Here is a 20,929-nt window from a genome sequence, read left to right as displayed (position 1 = left end):
ATGTGGCAAATGTAAGGTTTAAGATGTAAGATGTAAGGTTTAAAAAGTAAAAGGAACGAAAAGTGCTGAGGTAACGAAAAAGAGCAATTAAAAATATCGGACCACCGTTGATAGCATAAAACCGCTTTTTTTGTTATTTTATGTCATAAGAAATTTTAAATTTGACAACATATGGAAGCAGATAAAAGAACGAAAGAAAAGGGGTTATTTCTATACAAAAATCTAACATTATATCCATGCAGTGGCCAAAAATTCAAAGAAAAATAAAATTTACACCCATTTAAGATAGATTTTTAAAAGGTAGTTTTTCATTAGAGCAATTGCACCAAAATATCTTGGAAAACTAGAAATAATTTGTGGAAATTTCGAAAATTTAAATCAACCGTTTAGAAATGTAAAAAACAAAAATTCCCCGGTCTATCTTTTCAATTTTGTATTTTAGGTGCGGTTTTCTCACACTATAAATTAAATATTTTCAATAAAATAGTTATATTATGATTAGTTATTCTATCAGGTAAAAAAAGTATAACGTTATAAATATTTAATTTTGTTCAAAATATCGATATGTCAGTGGATTAACAGCGCAGTAGATTAACAGCTATGTTAAGATACAACGTTATCTAACAGTGGCAGAGCAGCGTAAGATCTGCTTTTCCTCTGCCACTGCTAGATTTTAACAGTGCTGTTAGAAAATCGCTGTTATCCATACTCGATATCAGGTGAAAAAATAAATCGACTTAAATATTTATTTTTATTCAAAAATATCGATCTATTGGTATTTTTATAAATTTTTCACATCCCTATTCGGCCTGTTTTGTTTTTGTTGTTTTTGTTGTTGCGTTTTTTTGCTGCGTGCGGTTGATTCGCGGACGGTTTTCCCGTTTTCCCTGGAAACTGGCAGAGAAAATGCAAGCCGAGGCGAGATAGGAGGAAAACTGCCCACCGACCAGTGCCGAAAGTGTGAACGAAGCGAGGGAAGAGCAACAAAAATACAACCGACAAACGACAACAATTAGCGAGCGAATATATATCGCTGAATTTCCCCAAAACAACAACAATAATAACAACGCCAGTACAACAAAAATTTAACTCAATTAAAGGAAAACGGCAACGGGGGAAAATGCAATTGAAATGCCTAGAACATTTTTGAAGTGTGCCGATGTGTTTGCGTGGAAATGGAGCGATTTGTGATTGCAGCGTTCTTCTTGTCTAGTGTTTTCCGCTGCCAGAAAAGTGTGCGCAGGAAAATCGCTGACAATTCGTGAGAAAGGGGAAGAGAAAATTCGGGGAAAATTCAATACGAAAACCGCGGAAAACAAAAACAGAAGAATAATAGAAGAGAGCGAGACGGAGAGAGGGAAAATAAATATCTTTTGTGCTTGTGTGGCGGTGTGTGCGTGTGCAAAAACGAAGACGAAGATCAAAGCGAAACGGCAAAAACAACAGTAACAACACACACACACAGCTGACTTCCCACTCTCTTTCCTTCCTGCATACACTGTTCGAAAAATAATAGTTATACTTATAATGCAGAAACCAGCAACTACAACAACGACTACTTCCAATCGCCGGCTTTTAAACTAGTCAACAAAAATCATTAAACAGAAAATCAATACAAAGCACACATATCCCAAAATCGACAAAATAATTAATATTCCAATCAACAAAGTAATCCACAAAAAGAAAAAACAAATTTAAATTCTTAGTGATCGAGTGGCTGGAAATAGAAAGAAATACTCACAATGGATTGGATCATCAACGATGAGATGGGCCTCACGGTCGGTCATGTGGTGGGTTGGGCCGCCGCCTCTGCGATGGTGATCGGGGGCGTAATACCCTACGTACCCCAGTATATCGAGATCAAGAAGACGCAGGACGCGGAGGGATTCTCCCTATACGTATGCCTCGCCCTGCTGGTCGCCAACTCGCTGAGAATACTATTCTGGTAATTCTTATTCTACTTTATCCAAAAATAACATAATTCTAATGTTAGAAACTTAAGGATAAGACTGCTAGGATGGTGGAACATTATAAAAACAGTTGATTAGCCTTTTAGTCTCGTAAACCCTATAAACTCAGAGAACCAGATTAACAATTTAAATATTAGAATTTCAAATAACAAAATAAAAAAGGAAGTGTGATTTCGTAAATAAAATATATATTCCAGAACGAAATAATACACTTAATGAGCTTTAAACCAATCATGATGGGAAGGAAGAATATATATTCCTGGTGCTTATTTCTCTTGGACTGTACATCATTTGAAAATGAAACAAATTCTTGAACGCCTTATACTCAAAGAAAATAAACACCTGCAATATTTTCTTTCATCTTTTTATAGGCAATTAAAACATTTCAAGCAATTTTCAATGTCTCAAAGTGTTTTCCTACATAACAACTGATTAATTACATACCATGGTTGCCTTAAAATAACAAGTTTTAAAACTTAGAACCATGTTATGTGGTATAGTATCTTTAGAAACTTGAAACTAAACGCCTTTTTAAGTTATCTTTCCCAGAATGGGATGACTAAACCCACTCTGCAAATACCTGGTATCTCGGCTTATCTGGGGGTTATTCAAAGCGCTTATCGCCCGGAATTCTCTCGTGGTCCGTCGCGACACTTTACGGTTCCGAGTACTTGAGACCCCCTCTATATGTGATAGCTTCGTCATGATTTCTAGTCGATTTCGCAGACCATAGAATTCCAAAAAGTATCCAGGGACTATTGAACTGGTTTTATCTTTATTGAACTCGCTGCGATATGATATTTGGCACAATGTCATCGATAATCGCTATTTTCGCTGGGGTTTATGACAATTATTGTAAGATTTATCAGCCCTCATGGTGATTGGGTAAAATGATTCCCGGGTGAACTGATGTTTAGTGAGAGGATAGATATTTGAAACCCCTTTTTTACTTATTACTTTTTTTATCAAGGAAAAAAATCCATAGTACGTGAGTACGGGTAGTGAGTACGGGTACACCTCCCATGAAAAGTTGATTCATCCTTTAGAAGAGGGAAAGATGTAAATCAAAATTAATATAATAAATTTTTAATTCAATTTGAATGAGTGTGCAAAATAGCTTTCAAAATGTGACAATGCAATTTAAACCAGCGGAAACTGCTTCAGCAAGCAAACAAACAAAAATATAATTGAATTTACCACAACGACATTGTTTATTCGGAACATACTTTGATATTCAGATCAATATAGTTTGGTTCCAATGGAAGTAGACTATTTTTGAGGCTAGCAACTCCAACTCGCCTTTGAAACACAGGGTCAACTACTTTTGCCCAGCTGGTTTCTGTATATTTTCAGTTTATTTTTTGTTTACCCCGTTTAAAGCCGCCTCTGTTATGGGGTTTTTTAAAAGCCCATGCTTCCTATAAATAAATTATTAACAAGGCAAGTGAAACGTGAACAAAAAATATTGGAGCAACTGGTGGCCTCATCGACGCCGTCAAATTGTCTGGCCTGGGTGGCAATCAATAAATTAATTATTTATCTAGAAACTGTTGCCGGCGAGCAAAATGAATCAGCTGTGCAACGAGGCTTTACGCCGAATAATCCCGATACAATACACTTTATATATAGATGTTTACGATTCTTTGCGGGGAGGCGTTTTCACTTGACACGCGATGAGTTTCGCTGGGTTTTATGAATAAAACACCGTCCTGGGGTTAGGAAATGCATTAGGAAACCCTATTTATCAGACTAGAACAATGATAGGAAGTAGTTTTTAATTTATGCATTCGAAGTGCATTCGGTAATTGGTATTTTCCGTTCGTATTTTTTTTCCAGGCAAGATAATTATTATTATTCTGACTAATCGGTACTATGTGTATAATAACCTACAAACACCCACACACTTATATTACCTTCCTGTAGTTAAATGCAACTGGCAATTTGTGGAAAACAAAATGCACGAAACACTTAAACTGTTTTAGGTTTCTGTGCACTCACTATAAATTGCCAGCAATTACAATTAATTATTTTATGTGTTGGAAATATAAATTGTAGTTAAGTATATACATGCAAGGTTACTCCCAGGGGAAAACTTTCCCAACAAAAATATAGGAACAAAGCGAATGACGCATCTGAAGTCTTTATTATTAATAATTGACATCGTGGTTGCCTTTGTTGTTGGTCGTAAAATAACCATATTTAACAAAGAATTAATCAGAAACCTCATTGTGTGAAATGCATTAAATATGAATAAAACCGAAAGATGAACCCATCGGATAAACACGTTAATCTAAAACTTACCGTAGGCCATTTGAATGAGCTCATTGCTTGAAATCACCGGTTTTTAATAACTGCAATGTGTGGAAAATAGAAATAGGTGTTGTGTTTTTATGAGATAGGAATAGTTTATACTTTGCAGATAAGATGTTTGGAATTTTTTCAAGGGCTTTTGAACTGGTGTAGGAAGTAAAGCATTTTATTGATTGAGTTTTGTGACTATCTTATCTAAATTTGGAGTCATTAATGGTCAAAATTTGTGAAATGGGTGTTTCAAAATGTATTACAAGGCGAGTTACAAACCTTTTGTTGATTCATTAAATATTCCATTCAGGTTTTAAATAAAACATGGCTCAATGTGGGCGTTGTATCTAGTTTCTGATAAATGAATCAAACCGACTATTAGCTGATAGCACTACTTATATAGAATCCATAAAGCCCTATATGTTTACCGAACTAAGGCTGATTTAATTGTCTGAGCCAACAAAGCGGAGTCAAATTTCGCAAAAAGGTTTTCTCGCATAAAAAACGCCAGCATTATGACTCAATAAGTTGGTCAGGTCAGTGGGGCGTGACTAGACAGGTCTGCATTATAATTTACACTTTCATTCCAGGCACACAACAATGGATGTGAGTATAGTATACAAACGGTAGCTCGACTCAGGCACAGTCATTTCTATATTTGTAATTTTCATGCCAACATTTGCTCAAATATTTACACAATTTGTCAGCCTGCCTGAACATACTTACAAATATACTTATCCGCACTTAACAAATTAACAAAATTGAGGCAACGTTCGACAGTAATTAAAATTCTATAGTATAGGCGAAAATCTGAATATTGCCATTTGGAATTTTCTGTTGTATTTCAGCTACAAATTCACTTAAAATGTAGCAAAACTTGATCCGGCCAAATGGCAACGAAAATGCTGCCAACTATTCATCTTATACAGCTCAATTTTTGGAGGGGGGATCGGAGGGTTAAACTTGAGAACTTGGGGTTCAATGAACTTATTTTAAGCAATTATATAAGAATCTAGTTTTAGGGGAAGGGGGTATATAAAGTAGAACCACCAAGAAGTAGACGTATAAACCTATAATATTGCTGAGTAATTAAGTTCTCCTTTACTGAAGTTACTCAGGCATTATAGCAAATTAATTGTATAAATGTTATTTTTGTAACTAGTGGAAATTATAGGGAAATATTAAATCATTTATTTTAGAAGCATTTTGCCTATTCATACAAAAGTTAAAGTTAGTTATTAATGTTTTTATGTTACGTAGGCATTTTAGCAAATTATTTGTAGAGATGAAATTTTTGTCACTAGTGAAAATTAAGAGAAATATGAAATCTTAGGTTTTGGAACTATTTTGCCTATTCATACCAAAGTAATATACACAACATTTTAAAATAGAGGAACAACAATAAAAATAATTAGTAATGTCATTAATGTTACTGAGGCATTATAGCGAATTATTTTTATAAAAATGATTTTTGTAACTTGTGAAAATTAGAAAGAAATATGAAATATAAGATTTTGGAACCATTTAGCCTATTTTTAATAAACACCTCTTTAAAAAGTAGAGGAACAACAACAAAGTTAATTATTAATGTTATTCAGGCACTATATAGCGAATTATTTTTATAAAAGTGATTTTGTTACTAGTGAAAATTAAAGAGAAATATGATATCTTAGATTCTAAACCATTTTGCATACTCACACAAAATAAATGTACGCCACTTTAAAAAGTAGAGGAAAAACAATTCCAAATAAGTTAATAAAAAGAAAAAGATTATTTTTTGAGAATCGGAATTTCAACATGAACCTTTCCGCTATCGATAAGCGATTCGAACATCGCATTGTATACAGATAAGAAGGGTTCGTTTCTTTTCCACACACTTCCCAAGCAATCAGTTGCCAGTACAATGCACCATTCCCAGTAAAAGTTTATGATGTTTGCGTTAAGCAAGCACAAATCTACTCCTACTTGGGGCTCTTCAAAGAGCTCTTCCTTATCACTATATTACAAAGCAGTGAGTGTGTATGAAGATAACCCAAGTCTCGCCATCACGCGATAATTGTGTCTACTCCAACCAATTAATTTATTTACGTAAGTACTTATCAAAATAAGTCGCTCCCCGAATACGTAATCTAGTGATATGCCCAGAAGATAAAGATATCTACAAATGTCACACGATTTCGCCCAATTATTTGGTAATTTCTAATTTGCTTATCAATAATTAGCACAATAAACAAAAATGAAAAGACATTTTTCAATCTAATCTTAAATGTTTAATAATTTATAGGCAATCCCAACTTTCATTCCGATTTATTTATACAAGCTTTGTCCCACTTTCCTTGTTTATTTATTATTAATACAAACGACTTACTGGTCGGAAAAAATGAAATTACCTTTTTCCAAAAGGCAAACAACTTTATGGGACATTTTCTCGCTGAAGGTCAAGGTTTGTGGGCGTATAGTGGTCGGTTTGGTGGAGGGACTATACCTATTTAGGTTTTGGGGGAGGATTGGATCTCCTTCATATTTGCTGACCAACAAACATTGCGTATGGCCCTATAAATTTTTACGGTTTTTGGTCTGCCGTTGTTGCTCATTTTCGCAACGCATGCAAATTTGTTTTTTTTTCATTTCTAAACCGGTTATGACCGCTGAAGTCGATGTACATAGTTGATAATGATGTTTCTGGCGAAGTTCTGGTTTTTATAAACGATAAAAACTCAATATATATGTATTTCTATATTTTTTTTATTTCCCATTTTGGCTGCGGCACTTGTCTCGTCGATGTTGAAATGTGGCTTGGATGGTTGACAACGGGTAAAGATTTATAATTTCGATGTGGAAGTTGTTTCGGCACGAGTTTGCTTGTCAACTTTTAAGAGCACTTGTAATTCAAGATGAATTTGTTATGAAGTTGTTGAGAAGCTACAAACGTTATGTAATCATTTTCTAGTATAGTACCTGGACTTGGAATTAATATATCGGGAATATTACTATTTTTAGAGGGATAAAATATTGTGTTAACACCTTTGAAAAAACAAACACTACAATTTCCTACAGTTTTAAAAAGCTTATCTGTTTCTAAGTGTTCTCTTGTTATTCATATAAGTAAAATATAGTGTGCTTTGGAGTTAGCGTGCTGCAAATCCGTTTATTGGCTTGCATAAACACTTAAGTTTTAACAGTAACTAAGCAGAGATAATTTCGCATTAGGTTTTTGTTTTGTAAAATTCTAAACTAGCATATAGAACCACACCACTTGTCCAATTAATCGTTCTAATTGGAAGCTCGAGCTCATAAAAGCACCCAAAACTAGCTAGCTAATTGTGTCAATTATCAGTTTTGTTGGGCCTCTCCTCTCCCATTTAAGTGGGTGAACCCAGGGGTTATCTGATTTGAGAGCTCGTTCTCCAATGAAAGGCCCCCTCATCTTAAGCCGATTGGCATTATCTCAATCGCATTTGTTCCGTTTCATGCCAAAGTTTTGCTTTTAATGCGAGGCAGTCTGATAACCTGGGTGCGGTTAGAGTCAAAGGTCAACCTACAAAGTCTTATCTACACCACCCATCCCCCTGAAAATTAAATGTATTTGTGCTTCAAGATTTTTACGTAATTAAAAAAAAAAGCTAGCTGCATTGAAAGCCGTTCACGCCATATTTCGTGTTGTGGGACAATCCCTAGAAGTTTGCGTCACAGGTGCGGAAAGGACTGACAATTAAAAGACACTCCACAACGTTAATCTTTCGCCTTTGTTGGGCTTTATGGCCGAGACGTTGCCCTAATTGAATTTTAATGCCAAGCCAAAGTCAGGTCGTGTACCCAAGCTTTGGTTACTTGGTATTTTGCTATGAATCCGGGCTCTTTCAGGTCTCGAAATTCGCTGGCGTTGGCAGAAAATTCAGAAGGGAAGCACAACTAATCGAAAAGTCTAAACAGTCCCGTCAATCGTATCCGTCCAATGTTTACGGCTTTGGCCTCCTCGATGGAGAATCGCAACCATGAGGCTTCTTTGCATGCGAAAAATGTGCGACGTTGAGTAATGCAAATGTTTGCACGTAGTCGAGAGACAGAGATTTCAATTTCTCAATTAGAATAGAATTTTGACTCTTAGAGTGGGCAGAAGTGGAGATAATCTCCCTGAGGCAAACTTAAAGAATATTAAATGGAGAGAAGAGACATGGCTTTAAAGTTTAATGGGCCTAAAAGCCAGGCTGATTGATTTTGTAACCTGCTAAGTAAGAGGCTTTAATAACTTTTGGGCAGCTTTTTGTGCTATTTTGGGCTCCGTTGAGGGTAGTAAAATGTGACATCGTGACTTACTCATGCGAGTCTTAAGAATTTTTGTAGCCTGTATTCTTTATTATTTGCTTAAATAGACGTATGAAACAAACAATAAATAAAAGTTCGAAATACGATATTATTTTTGAAGAGAAAAATACGATTATTATTGAAAAGTATAACAGTTGGTATACCAGTGTAACGGCGTATAACAGTTTTTTAATGCTTGAAAATGAATTTAAATTTAAAATAATAATTTGTATAATGATAGGCTTAACAGTTTATTTAATGATTCAAAATACCTTAACCATAGCAATTACACCCAAAAAAAAAATCGCCCTTAAATCAAGAAATTCGCCTTTAAATCAAGAAAATCGCCTATGATTTTCATCCAACGGCGACTCACCTTTATTTTAAATAAATAATTTTCTTGAATTTATGGTTTGCCATTTCTGGAAATAATGACAAAATTTTCTTAAATGTATGGTAAAAAACCTTAAAATTAAGGAAAAATTTATTAAAATAAGAAAAAAAATATTTATAATGTAAGATTACATTACATTTTACACTTTACATTGGAGGAATTTGGTTGGTTTTGTATACCAATTTTGGATTTTAAATGGATAAAACCGTTTCTAATTTTAATGGCAATTATTACATGGGAATACAGTCTGAAAATTTTTACATTTACCTGAATTTATTAAAGATTTAATTTATATAAATACTTTTTATAAACATATAAATAAATATAGCAAATGGAAAAATCCTTACCTCAGACAACCCCGGAGTGAACTCGAACCCGCAACTGCTCACACCATTCGGCCACGCGTGCTTCTTGTCATACAATGACTAAACATGGCTAAGGTGTTTTTGGTCCAGCTTTACGCATACCAATAACGTTTATTCTAATCTAAACCTTTTTAACAACCGTTTAAACAATTTGGTAAATAGAAAAGTGAAACTAATAAGAATAAAAATTACATCAATTAAAAAAAAAAAATAATAATAAACAAAGGGTACACTTGCCGTGGCGTGGGCTCGAACCAGGTACTTTTGTTCGATTGTTTATTGACCGGACGTCTTTACCAGCTAGACCACCATCAAAATGTATAAAAAAAAGTAACTTTTTCTTAAAATATGGGTATTTCTTTCCTAAATTTAAGTAAGAATTTACCATTATTTCAAGAAAAAAAATCAAGAAAAATTCGCCATTAGTTTAAGAAAAAAATGCGGTTCTTCCTCTTCTTCTTTACAAAAAAAAAATAAATTATGGCGAATTCCTTAAATTGTTGACATTTTTTCTATAATCAAGAAAATATTTCTTAATTCAATGGCGTTTTGAAATCACGGGCGATTTTCTAATATTTATGGTGATTTTTTTTTTGAGTGTATATATGTAAGTACACAACGTTTAAAAGTTTGTTGTTCAGTTCTTATAAAACTTTTTAAAATATTCAAAGCGTTCTAAACCTTATCTCAAAAGTAAAATAAACGAAAATTAAAAGCAAGGCTATCCCAAAAATCCCCTCGCTAACCTCCATTCAAAACTTTTCAACCGCATATAGATTATTTTTCACGCATAAGTTGACTTTACAATGCGCTTGATCCCCAACCACTATGCCATTCAATCCCATTCTCTGTTAAAAAAGCGGATAAAAACTTTTAAACAGCATTATCACGCTTGGTTTAACTTCGAGTAGCAGATGTGGCCGCCAAACGTCATTGACACATTTCGGCAAGCCTTTAAGACGCATGACTTTGAATTTTATTGATAAGCTCGATGACTATTGCACCAACCGGTATAAACAAAGATTGGGGTAGGTCTGAGAAAAATCTAAATGCAAATCACTTAGTCAGCTCAACTCTGCTTACTTTCTATCTGCAGGGGTATAAATATTCCGATACTACATATCTGCCGCCGAATTGGCTACAAATTTCATGCTCATATGCAAATCAGAGAATTGTTTTGCTACGCCTGGGTTCCTTTTATTTTCCCATTTTCCCATTTTTCTATCTTTTCTCCTATGACTTTGTTTCCCATCTGGGCTCTAGACTCTGTTTCCGCCATCACTTCTGGTTGTTGGATTTTCTGGGGGCGTAAATTGAAGTGTTTCCCCCCAGCCAAAGTCACACCCAGGGTTTCTGGGTGGCTGACATCTTTTGTTTGCGATTCGGTTTTAGGTTTTATGGGCTAAGCGCCATGTGGGTGTTCTCAGCTCGCATTAATTTTCATTGAGCAAATCAAATGATATAATAAAATATTTATTGTTTGGTTTTCTGGCTTAACTTTTGAAAGTATAACAGTTTAGATGAGATTTCTAAAGATTGTATAACAGTTTAAATGTTGTGATTTTATTAATGTTTTTATAGTTCCTTCTTTTTTGAAAATTGGATATCGCTTTGTAGGTTTTATAAAAATTACAGAAGTCTTTTTACATTTTTTAAAATGTATAACAGTTTCATTTGGAACCTTTGTAAACATGTATTCACCGAAAAACTCAGTCACATCTTATTCCAGTTCATTGGCAATCGCTTTTCTGGGCTTCTAGTTCATCGTCACTTTATCCTTTATCCCCGACAAGGTCATTCCAAGCAGCTTAGCTGGGCGCTCAAAAAATCCATCTAGCTTTCAGATCGACCCAGTTATGGGCATTCATCATCATCAGCAGCGGGCAATCCATTCCATTCAAACATTCACTCAATGGGTAGTGGGAAAAATTATGCTTTGGTTGTTGGTTCCCTTTTCCCTCTGCTCATCAGCCGCCAACTTGTGTGTTTACACAAGTCTCGAAGCGGGCAATCTACAAACGTGGCCAAGAGTCTCGCACAATATGGTTCCGAAATTAACGGAATGCACGGGCATAAGTGCTTTCGGTTCCGTTAGTTAGGAGCCCTTCAGCAGTGAGACAATGATGAGGATGAGGACTTTCGTCCACGATGAGTGTAGCCTACTTACAGGCCTACACGGCAGTTTAACCAAATGAAATTTGTGTTGAGCGCAATGTGCTAGCCTTGGCTTATACACAATCATTTACAGTTGGGGCTGAGAATTTAAAACCAATCAAATGATATAATAAAATATTTTATATTGGATTTTTGGTTAATTTATTTTAGAATATAACAGTTTTGGATGACATTTCTGGATCTAGTATAACAGTTTTAATATTTTTTTAATTTACTCACGTTTTTATAGTCTTTTTTTTGTAAACTATTTGATAGTGCTTTGAAGCTATAAAAAAAATTGTACTTGTCTTCGTAGATGTTATAAATGTATAACAGTTTTATTTGAAACATTTGTAAATTTGTATTCACTAAAAGCTCTGTTAGAATTTTCGACCTAGGAGTCCGTTATAAAAATATTGGTTTTGCTTAAGTATTATTATGAGCATATCCTATATCAATTGGTTTTCTGGTTTCAATGTAAACTGTTGCATACTTTTCGACACCCTTTGAAGGGACTTAAACTTTACTATCGAAATACTTTAAGTATTTATAATTTTGCGACGGCAACTGTTCATCGGGCAGACAAGAACCCACCCACACTTGAGTAAACACTGCGCTGAAGGCAAAGAGGAATTTTAATTATGTCTAGAACAGACACAAAAGGTTAGTGCTGAACAAAGCCCTCACACGTGTATAACAGCTTGCAAATTGCTTGGCTCCATTTTGGTGACTTAATTTGCCAGCCCCGCCGACAATATCAATAAAACTTTCATCAGGTCTAAGTGACATTTTCGGTGCCCAACTATTTAGTGAAATGGTTGCGGCTATTCGAGCAAATTGCCAGTGAAAGTGAGCCTGAATATGCAGGTGAAAAATGGGAAGTGGGCTGGGTTGGGTGTTTCCCGGTAGTTGGAAAATTGTTTACATTGCAGGCTCAGGCACACCGCCAAATGTAGGTATGTATGCAAGTTCGTAATGCACGTATACAACTTTATCGATTTTTTACGACATATTTTACACGTTGAAGCGTGCAAAATGCTATGTCCAGTGGGTGGAAGGAGGTTTTGGGACTTTTTTCTTTCTTGCCAATTTAAAAGGTTAAGCCAACCATTTTGCTTTAGTAGTGTTGGGGATGTTAGTTTTCCTGTGATGAGTACAAATTGGAATGTTTGCATTGAAAATGTTAGCATTGCAGAAAATTGCACTTGTTATACAAACTCAAAAAGCATGCTTAATACTGATGATTTTGTGAAAGCCAGTGGATAAAGTTGAAGGCAAAGTATTTCACAGTTAAGATTTAAGGCTGTTCAAGGTTCATTAACTAAGAGAGAATCGAATTTTTAGCGTGGGACTTTATAAATACCCTCATCATTTGAAAAAAAAACATAATGACCTTACAAAGAGCTTAGTAAAGCTTTCTCAAAATTTCCTTAAATGTAATATTAAACTTAATTATTTTAAATGCAAACCTTTCATTAGTTACCTACTTAGGTAGTAAATTTAATACTTGAAATCATTATGTCGATAAGTAGTCTTTAACCTGCACTAAATTACAATAGTTGTTCAAATGTGGTGAATTAAGCGGTTGTAAATTTAATACTTAAAATCATAATATGGGGAAAATAGTCTTTAACCTGCACCATACTGTAATTGTTACCCAAGTCCGTTAACAATATCGAAATCAAAATGCGTTTTGCATTTCATTTAAAGGCGATTTATGTGGTGATTCGGATGAAGCCATCGAATGGCATTGACTTGGCACCCTTCGTAATTCAATTTCCACGCTATGTCAGACCGACTTGCCAAAAGAGGTGGGTGTATGTACCCCCTTGGCACTATTTCCCCTCTTTCCTCCATTTACTATCTGGTAAATCGGAAGCAATGCGGAAATGTATGCTATCTGCTGCGTTTGTGTGATTGCGATTGCGAACGACAGCTGTGGTGGCTTTTAGTAAACCAGTTGGACCCACAGATCGGCACCAGCGAAAGAAAAAAAACAACAAATTGTCGCATTTTTTTAATAACACTTGGGAATGACTTTCTGTCGGACATCAGGACTCTCATCCAAACAAATCCCCAGCAAATCTGCGGACTTCCCTCTGGTTCGGTCGGCTTTTGTTTGGGCCCTTTGCCAAATGCTCAACACGTTTCACTCATTGTTGGTTTGTTTGTGCTCGGGGACCCTTTTTCACCCACTTGGCATCTGTCAGATTTATGACAGAGGCGCTTGACACAGTGCTGGGATTGGGGTCTTAGCATCCCCACCTCCGTCCATTAAACCCAGCTGCGGACCTTATAATCGATTTGGTTCGGGAGTGAATTATGCTGTTGGGCGCACATCAATCACTTATGGGGACCTGTTTGGGCGCCATGTAAGCACCTGTCAATTAGCTGTACTTAACGCTACATTGTGCCGTTGTCAACTTAGGAGTGATAAATAATAATACCTTTTAATGCTTTTAAGACCCGAGAAAGGTTTTTCGGGTGGTATATGGTCATTAAGAATAATAAATGGAATGAGATAACCTCTTTCTGTGGATGTTTTTACTTAATCTTTAAGGATAAGGACACAGTAATGATTTATTATAATTTAAATGGTTAAAATAAATTCAGTAATGAACATATTTCGTTGTATGCTTATTATAACTACCCCCTTAATGAAATCCCACCAAGGACACAACCACATCTCGATAGTGCAAGTCAATTAAAATGTCATTTTGTGTTGACCTTTCTCTCTGACTGACCTCTGTCCATTTTTGCCCTGATTTTTCAGGTTCTCCAGCCGCTATGAGCTTCCACTGCTGGTGCAGAGTGTCGTGATGAACGTGACCATGTTCCTGATGATCCATCTGTGCGTGAAGGTGAAGCGGATTAATGCCAATAACCGCGAGCACGCCCTGCGAGGTGAGTCCCATACAGGGGTTATAAAACCATCACCCCGAGGATAAACATGTCAACTTACGCCCACCCCTCATTCCTTTCCAGGCGATGAACTGCATTTGCCCAAAGTGATGACGGACACGGATACGGGCGCCTCTGTTTCCACCGAAGCGGGCGGAAGCGTCCTGAAGCGAGTTCGCTCCCGGCATTATCTCAATGGTGAGTCAAATGGTTCCAGGGGGTTTTGAAAGATACAAAAAAATATTGCTAAGGAAAAGTGTCTTGACTAAGAGATATTTAAGATTCAGCACATGGCATGCATAGGTTGAAAATATAAATAGTTTCTACACATGTTTCTCCCATTTTTTCAAAAGACAATGAAACCATATGCCCTGCAAGTACGAGGTACAAAAAACTTTTCACTCAATTGAAGGCAATTTCCTGTGTCAGTCTTCAGAATAGATGGAAATAAAATAAAACGCGGGGGAGAGAAGTTAGGGGATTGCAATTTCATTACCATTAGCAACGTACAGAAAATGTTCCACCTTCTGTTCTCTTTATCATAATATATCTTTATGAGGCGAAGCGCTCGTTTGCTGTCCGCATTTATTTCTTCTCCTTCGTTACTTCTTATCAGTAAGTGGGAAAACAAGAAACTAGGTTAGGCGGTAGGGTTCCGGGCGGTAAATTGATCAATGAACCACAGCGAACCAATATATACGCCCACACCGACACGAGCTAATTATATTGGCACGCCTTGGGCTTCTTTGTACATTGCTCGTCGTAAATTGTGCAGCGCCTAAAAGCGGGCCGAGATAATGAAAATTGATTTCCAACTGGCTTGCCATCTACACTTGGCCTGATATGGCTTTGAACGATTTATAGAGTTGTAAATTCTTGGGTCACGAACTTTGGTTTCCTTAGTGTAGATGAACAAAAGTTCTTTAAACTACTGGATTCTTAAAAAAATATGGTCTACGGTTGTTTAAAAATTGGTATATTTTATAAATTTATGAGAAGGTACATTTTTATTATTGTTTTTAAAAGAGTTTTAATAAAATTTAAACTCTACGTAAAAGATATTCTAAAACTTTAAACTTATTTTAAAAGCAGTGATAGGTATTTCCGTTTTTATAATACATAGGTTTTTTTTCTTCGCGTGAGTTTCAACTATTTATTTGCCGAAAACTCAATTTATAACTTAACCAAGTGAATTATTTCGTTATTTGTATACCTAAATACTTATTTAATTTTTCCAAAAGATCTGGATTTCAAATACTTCTGGAGCTGGACAGACTTCCAATCGTATCTGGACTTTATGCTTGTCCTGTGGGCCGTTGGAGCCGCCATAACATATCTGATGCTATCCGTGCATTGGTTCATGGAGTCCATGGGCTTTGTGGCCGTCTTCACTGAGGCCATGTTGGGTGAGTCTGAGTAAAAGCTAATGCCTTCCTTAAATCTTCTAACACATAATTGTTGGTTCATTTAGGGGCGCCACAATTTCTACGCAACTTTAAGAATAAATCAACATATGGAATGAGCATACACATGGTGATCATGTGGACGCTCGGTGATATGTTCAAGACTGGTTACTTTATTGTTAGGAAAGCCCCGTCGCAGTTCTGGATCTGTGGCACGCTGCAGGCGAGTATTATTTGTCTATGTCTTTCAAACAGAGTACTTACCTAAACCATTCTGTATTTCAGGTCAGCTTGGATATAGCAATCCTGTCACAGGTGTGGTTCTACCGTAAGAATTCCAAGCCGCGGGACCTGCGCCGCGGCGATTAGCAGTTTGCCCCCGAAGAACAGCCACAGCACACCCCTCACCACGATCTACATACATCCCATTCCGAGGAGCATCAGCTATCGCTGCCCGTCACAGTGAGCAGCAGCGGAGACGATCATCTGTTGACGGCTCGAGCGGATGACGAGCACTTCAAGGTGCTGGACTTTGGTCAGTGCCACGATAACCGTGCGTTTCAATATCACAATAATAACAAGATGTTGCCCAGACCAGGAGGCAGTGGCAAGAGTAAAGATGATAGCAGCATTGCAGCTGCTTTGGAGGTCGTCATTGTCCATTCCCCGGCTTCCAAGGAGCAAAGACTGATTGGCGGTCAGGAGGCAAGCGGCTGCTGTCGCAGGAAGCGAAATAATGCCACCCAAACCAGATTGGAGGGCGGTAGTTGCTGTTGTGTGATCACGACCCACCATCACCACTGCCACTGCAATCACCACAGGCATCATCATCATCATCATTGTCACTACAGGAGCACAAAGAGACGAGCTCTGCTGCATCAGAAGAGGAGTCATCACCATCACAATCATCAGCATCTGCAAATCAAGCAGACGAATCACAAACAAATGCTTCCATCGAACAACAACAAGTCTTCCTTGGACTCCAGCGAAGAGGCGATGCATCATCAGGCCATAGCCATTGAAATCGATGCTGCCACAATGAGCGAGGATGGAGATGAGAACAATAGCAGTACGGCCACGTCGAATTTTCCTTATAAGGTAGCCAGCGAGGGTGTAAAACCCATTATAATGGCTCCGCTTCGGGAGCAACATCGTCATAGAAGAGGTTCCTTGAATTCCAATACGACTATTGAGACCGATGAACTCTCGCACGACGATGATGACGACGATGTGAGGATGGGCTCCCACCACTTACCAGAAGATGAGACCCAACTTACTCAGCCAGCCATAACGAATAGTTCCAGTAGCTCCACAAAAAGGGGCAATCCGGCCTCCGCTCCAGCGCGAAATGAATGTGTACGCATCAAAAGGAAAAGATTTATGGCTGAAGCTGGACCGGATTACTGTAGCAGTTGCTCGAGTTCCTGTTCCTGCAGCAGTTTGGATGAAGATATGGAGGCCCATCACGAAATGACCGTATCAGCTGAGTGCCATCAATGTAATCCGGGTTCCCGAAGAGCCAGTTTCTGCTCCTGCCATAATTCCACCTGCTGTTGTGGTTCCTGCTCCCAGGAAGAAGAGGAGGAGGACGAAGCGGATGATGAGGACGACGATACCACGGGTCAGAGGGAAAGTTTTTGTACAGCCGCCGACCATACCATAACACCTTCCCAAGAGGGTGATGATATGCATAGTAGCACACTAACACCCCTCAGCACCCAGAGGTCTTCCTTCATGGATCCGGATCATGGAGATCATACCATGCGAAGTGATAATGGCGGAGGCAATGTAACCGATGCAGACGCCTCTTCACTGAGCCAGTCAGCCGAGTACTTCTCGCTTTCATCCACCGCCGGAGGAGGTACTTCTTTTCCCATCAAAGAAGAGGATAAAAAGGATAAGCTGGAGAAGAAAGAGGCGAAGGATTCAAAGGAGAAGGAAGTGGAGCCACCGTCCTGCAAACACTGGAATCGCAATCCACATGGCAAACACAAACGCGGCTCCTCTCCTGTGGACAACTCCTTATGACGAAGTGTCTCGCTGGTCGCCTGGCCAGCAATCGATGTGAATGCCCTGCTGCAGCAGACCATAAGGAAGTCAGCTGTGCTGCAGGAGACGCCAGTGCGGAGGAAAATCACTGCCGAAAAGGGTCTGGGAACATCGGGAAGTAATGATTCCTCCACGGCCACATTGACAGCCAGTGTTGTGACAGTGGCCAAGTATCCAGGACCTGGGTTGGTCAGCACCGTAACCAGTCTGAATGGATGTGGAACCACCTATAGCTTCACCACCACCACGGCTGAATCTTTAAATCCAGCAGCTGCCAGCAAGAGAAACTCCAAGTACTCGCCCGTACCAAATTCCGAGGCCTACCAGTGCGATCCACTGCAGCAGAGCTCGACGGAAATCATTTTATAACTCATACAATCATACCTCTGCACCATTAGCTATTATACAGTGAGAAGCCGTATAAGAGTCAAGGTTAAACTTCATTAGTAGGAAGGGATTATACAAGAAGATAACACCAAAAATCGTGGAGATCGAAGGAGTGGTGTAACGAAAAACCAAAATTCATAAAGCTGTTCAATTTGTTGTTATTCGGGGGTAACAAACACCAAGATGCGGATGTAGAAAATGCAGACCTAGTTTATACATGTTAGAACCTTAAACCAATGTACATTATTTTTTATGTGAGATGCATCAAAAGATTAGCCTAAAATGTAAATTAGTTTCTAATATTTAGTTTCGGACTATGTGAATTTAAAGAAAAGGGTTTCAGCTGGGGAAGGGACCAAGCCAGAGTTGACAAAGCCTTCAAGTTTTCCAAAATCCAAGCAAAGACATATCCACTTTGTGCAAATTTCCAGCTTAGAAAACTTTCCTCAGCTCGGGCCTCGAACCTTGTTTAGATTTAGCTTTATAAATCGTCATTGTTTTTCGTACATTAGTCAAATTAATTTTGTAGTCCTGTAAGTTCGTTTTGTGTAAAAAACAAACAGCAAAATCAAACCTTAATCTCGATATTATTCTTTAAAGAATTTTTAATTTTATAATTTCCTAGCAGAATTTATTAGCTAAGATCTATGAAAATTGATACTAAAATAAACGAAACCCAAGCAAAATTATTATTTACTTTTGTTATTATTTTCCTGATTTCCTTTTATTTCTTTTATATAGCACAATTCCTGATCGTTAGCTATATTATTCTAGAGATAACGTATAAAAACTACTAATCAGTCAAACATCTTCCTTGCAATTTTGAGATTCCGTTGAAAACGTACACACAACTTAAATATGAAAATTTAATTATTTATAAGCCACGTAAATATGTATTCAAAGTGCTTGAGAATATTTAAGAAATATTTAAAAATTACAAATAACCGATGGAGAGGGCGATAACATTTGTTGATTAGTATGTAGCAGCTATTTATGATTGTTTTCCTATGGTATGTGAGTTATGTAGTATCCTAGCGATAACAAATCTGTTGCTGATGCGCAGTATTATATTCTTTGTGAAACCATTATCCAACTGTAACGAATTACTTACTACCAAATAAATGGAAGCAAATACTCATAATCAATGTTATACGAACGGCATTTGGATTGTAGAATCTTTTTCATAACTGAAACGATTATTATACTCATATTTACTGGTATTTATATACATATTCTTAAGTCAAGAAAAGCCATGGAAAGCAATAAAATGCAAACGTCAAGTGGAAATTTAATAATACTAATCCAACTTGTTTGCTACTGAATTTACTTCATTGGTGTTCTAGACATTTCTCAAACAAAATAAACGTAAACTATGCGATACAAATGAAGATCGAGTTATATTTAATAGGTTTCAAGGCTTTCTCGGGACAAAAATAAGCATATTTAAAAGTACGTTGGTTTTTTATAATTTTTAAAAATTATGCATAGAGGCAAAAATAATTAACTAAATTGCATTGGAAATCTAATTAGTCATTCTATCTTGTGAATGGGAAAAATGATTTGCTGTAAGTGTATATGAGCATTCGCTTTTCAAAGTAATTTTTGTGTGTGAATATAGAATTGAACCTTTATGATATTTCTTTTTAGATAATTATTTGAAAATGGCAGTACCGTTGCCCTTTGCTTGGGTGGTTGTATTTGCTAAGACAGAAATGGCAATGCTGTTGTAAATCGACAGAGTCTGTTTGCCGGTTTCCACTATTGGATATTTTTTTTTTTTATAAGCCATAAAAGTATCGATAAGTACGCTTACAATCAGCCGTCCTGCGTTTTAAGATTTTCACATCGTCGCTTAAAATTTAAAAAGTACATAATTAATTTTTACAAGACAACTACATTTAGGAAGGGTAGTAAGAAGGATACAAGCCATTCTTCTCAAAAAACGCTCCAAGGGGACCTCAATACATGCCCCAGAACAAAAAGTCGAAATACACTCTGCCAAAGGATGAGCTCTCCTAAAACAAAGAAGATGATCAGGGCTGAACATCAGGAACATGTTTTCCGGTCAGTGGACAGAACAGATCGCAAGCATTCTTCTACGAAATCTAAATCTCCGAAAAAAAAGCTCTTTGACCGCCCGGAGATTTCCCGCTAAAGAAGCCCTATCCAACCTACTTATTGAAAAACAACAGGAAGATCGGTTCTATAGTGAAGATGGCGCCCATGGAAGCAGCTCATTTTGTTATGCTAATAACATTCCGAGCACATTAACTGGGAAAGCGATCCCAGACTAACTTCCATTATGTAAAAGTGACCGATCCGGTGATTTGCTTGAATATCAGGATGATTTTTCTTTCTCTTTGATGATGGTCATTACTCTCTAGCCTATTGGCTGAAACCGGCACGGCTTGCTATAAAAGAGAAAATCTAATCTTTCAACGAATTATCAAGGCAGTCAAAGTCCTATTGAGATGTACTATTGCTGATGTGGCTTCTGTTACCTCTAGCCTTGTTGAAGGGTTGAGTGAGGTCATGAGATGGTACGAACAGGCCGCTTGGCACTCCAGTGAACTTCAGCGTGGCGTCAATGATTAAGCACCGAGCACAGCACAGAAGCCCCGTCTGTCTGAACATGCCATAAGTTCGTTCGATACTTAACTGCTGCAGCGATACTGTCATCGTTACTTTACACCAGCTGCT

At 37.2% G+C, this 20,929-nt stretch overlaps 1 protein-coding gene across 1 annotated transcript; it reads left to right on the top strand.

The window, feature by feature from the left end:
- Nucleotides 1–830: 830 nt before the first annotated feature.
- LOC108020904 (uncharacterized) lies at nt 831–19,379 on the top strand. Its single transcript, XM_017089321.4, is given in 6 exon segments — nt 831–1,945; nt 14,263–14,393; nt 14,475–14,588; nt 15,632–15,796; nt 15,862–16,016; nt 16,079–19,379. Coding segments are annotated over 6 exon segments (2,511 nt in total). The 5' UTR covers nt 831–1,742; the 3' UTR covers nt 17,822–19,379.
- The last annotated feature ends 1,550 nt before the right edge of the window (nt 19,380–20,929 follow it).

The sequence above is a fragment of the Drosophila suzukii genome, chromosome 2L (assembly GCF_043229965.1).
Source record: "Drosophila suzukii chromosome 2L, CBGP_Dsuzu_IsoJpt1.0, whole genome shotgun sequence".
Taxonomy (NCBI): Eukaryota; Metazoa; Arthropoda; class Insecta; order Diptera; family Drosophilidae; genus Drosophila; species Drosophila suzukii.
This window is presented reverse-complemented; position numbering and strand designations above follow the sequence as displayed.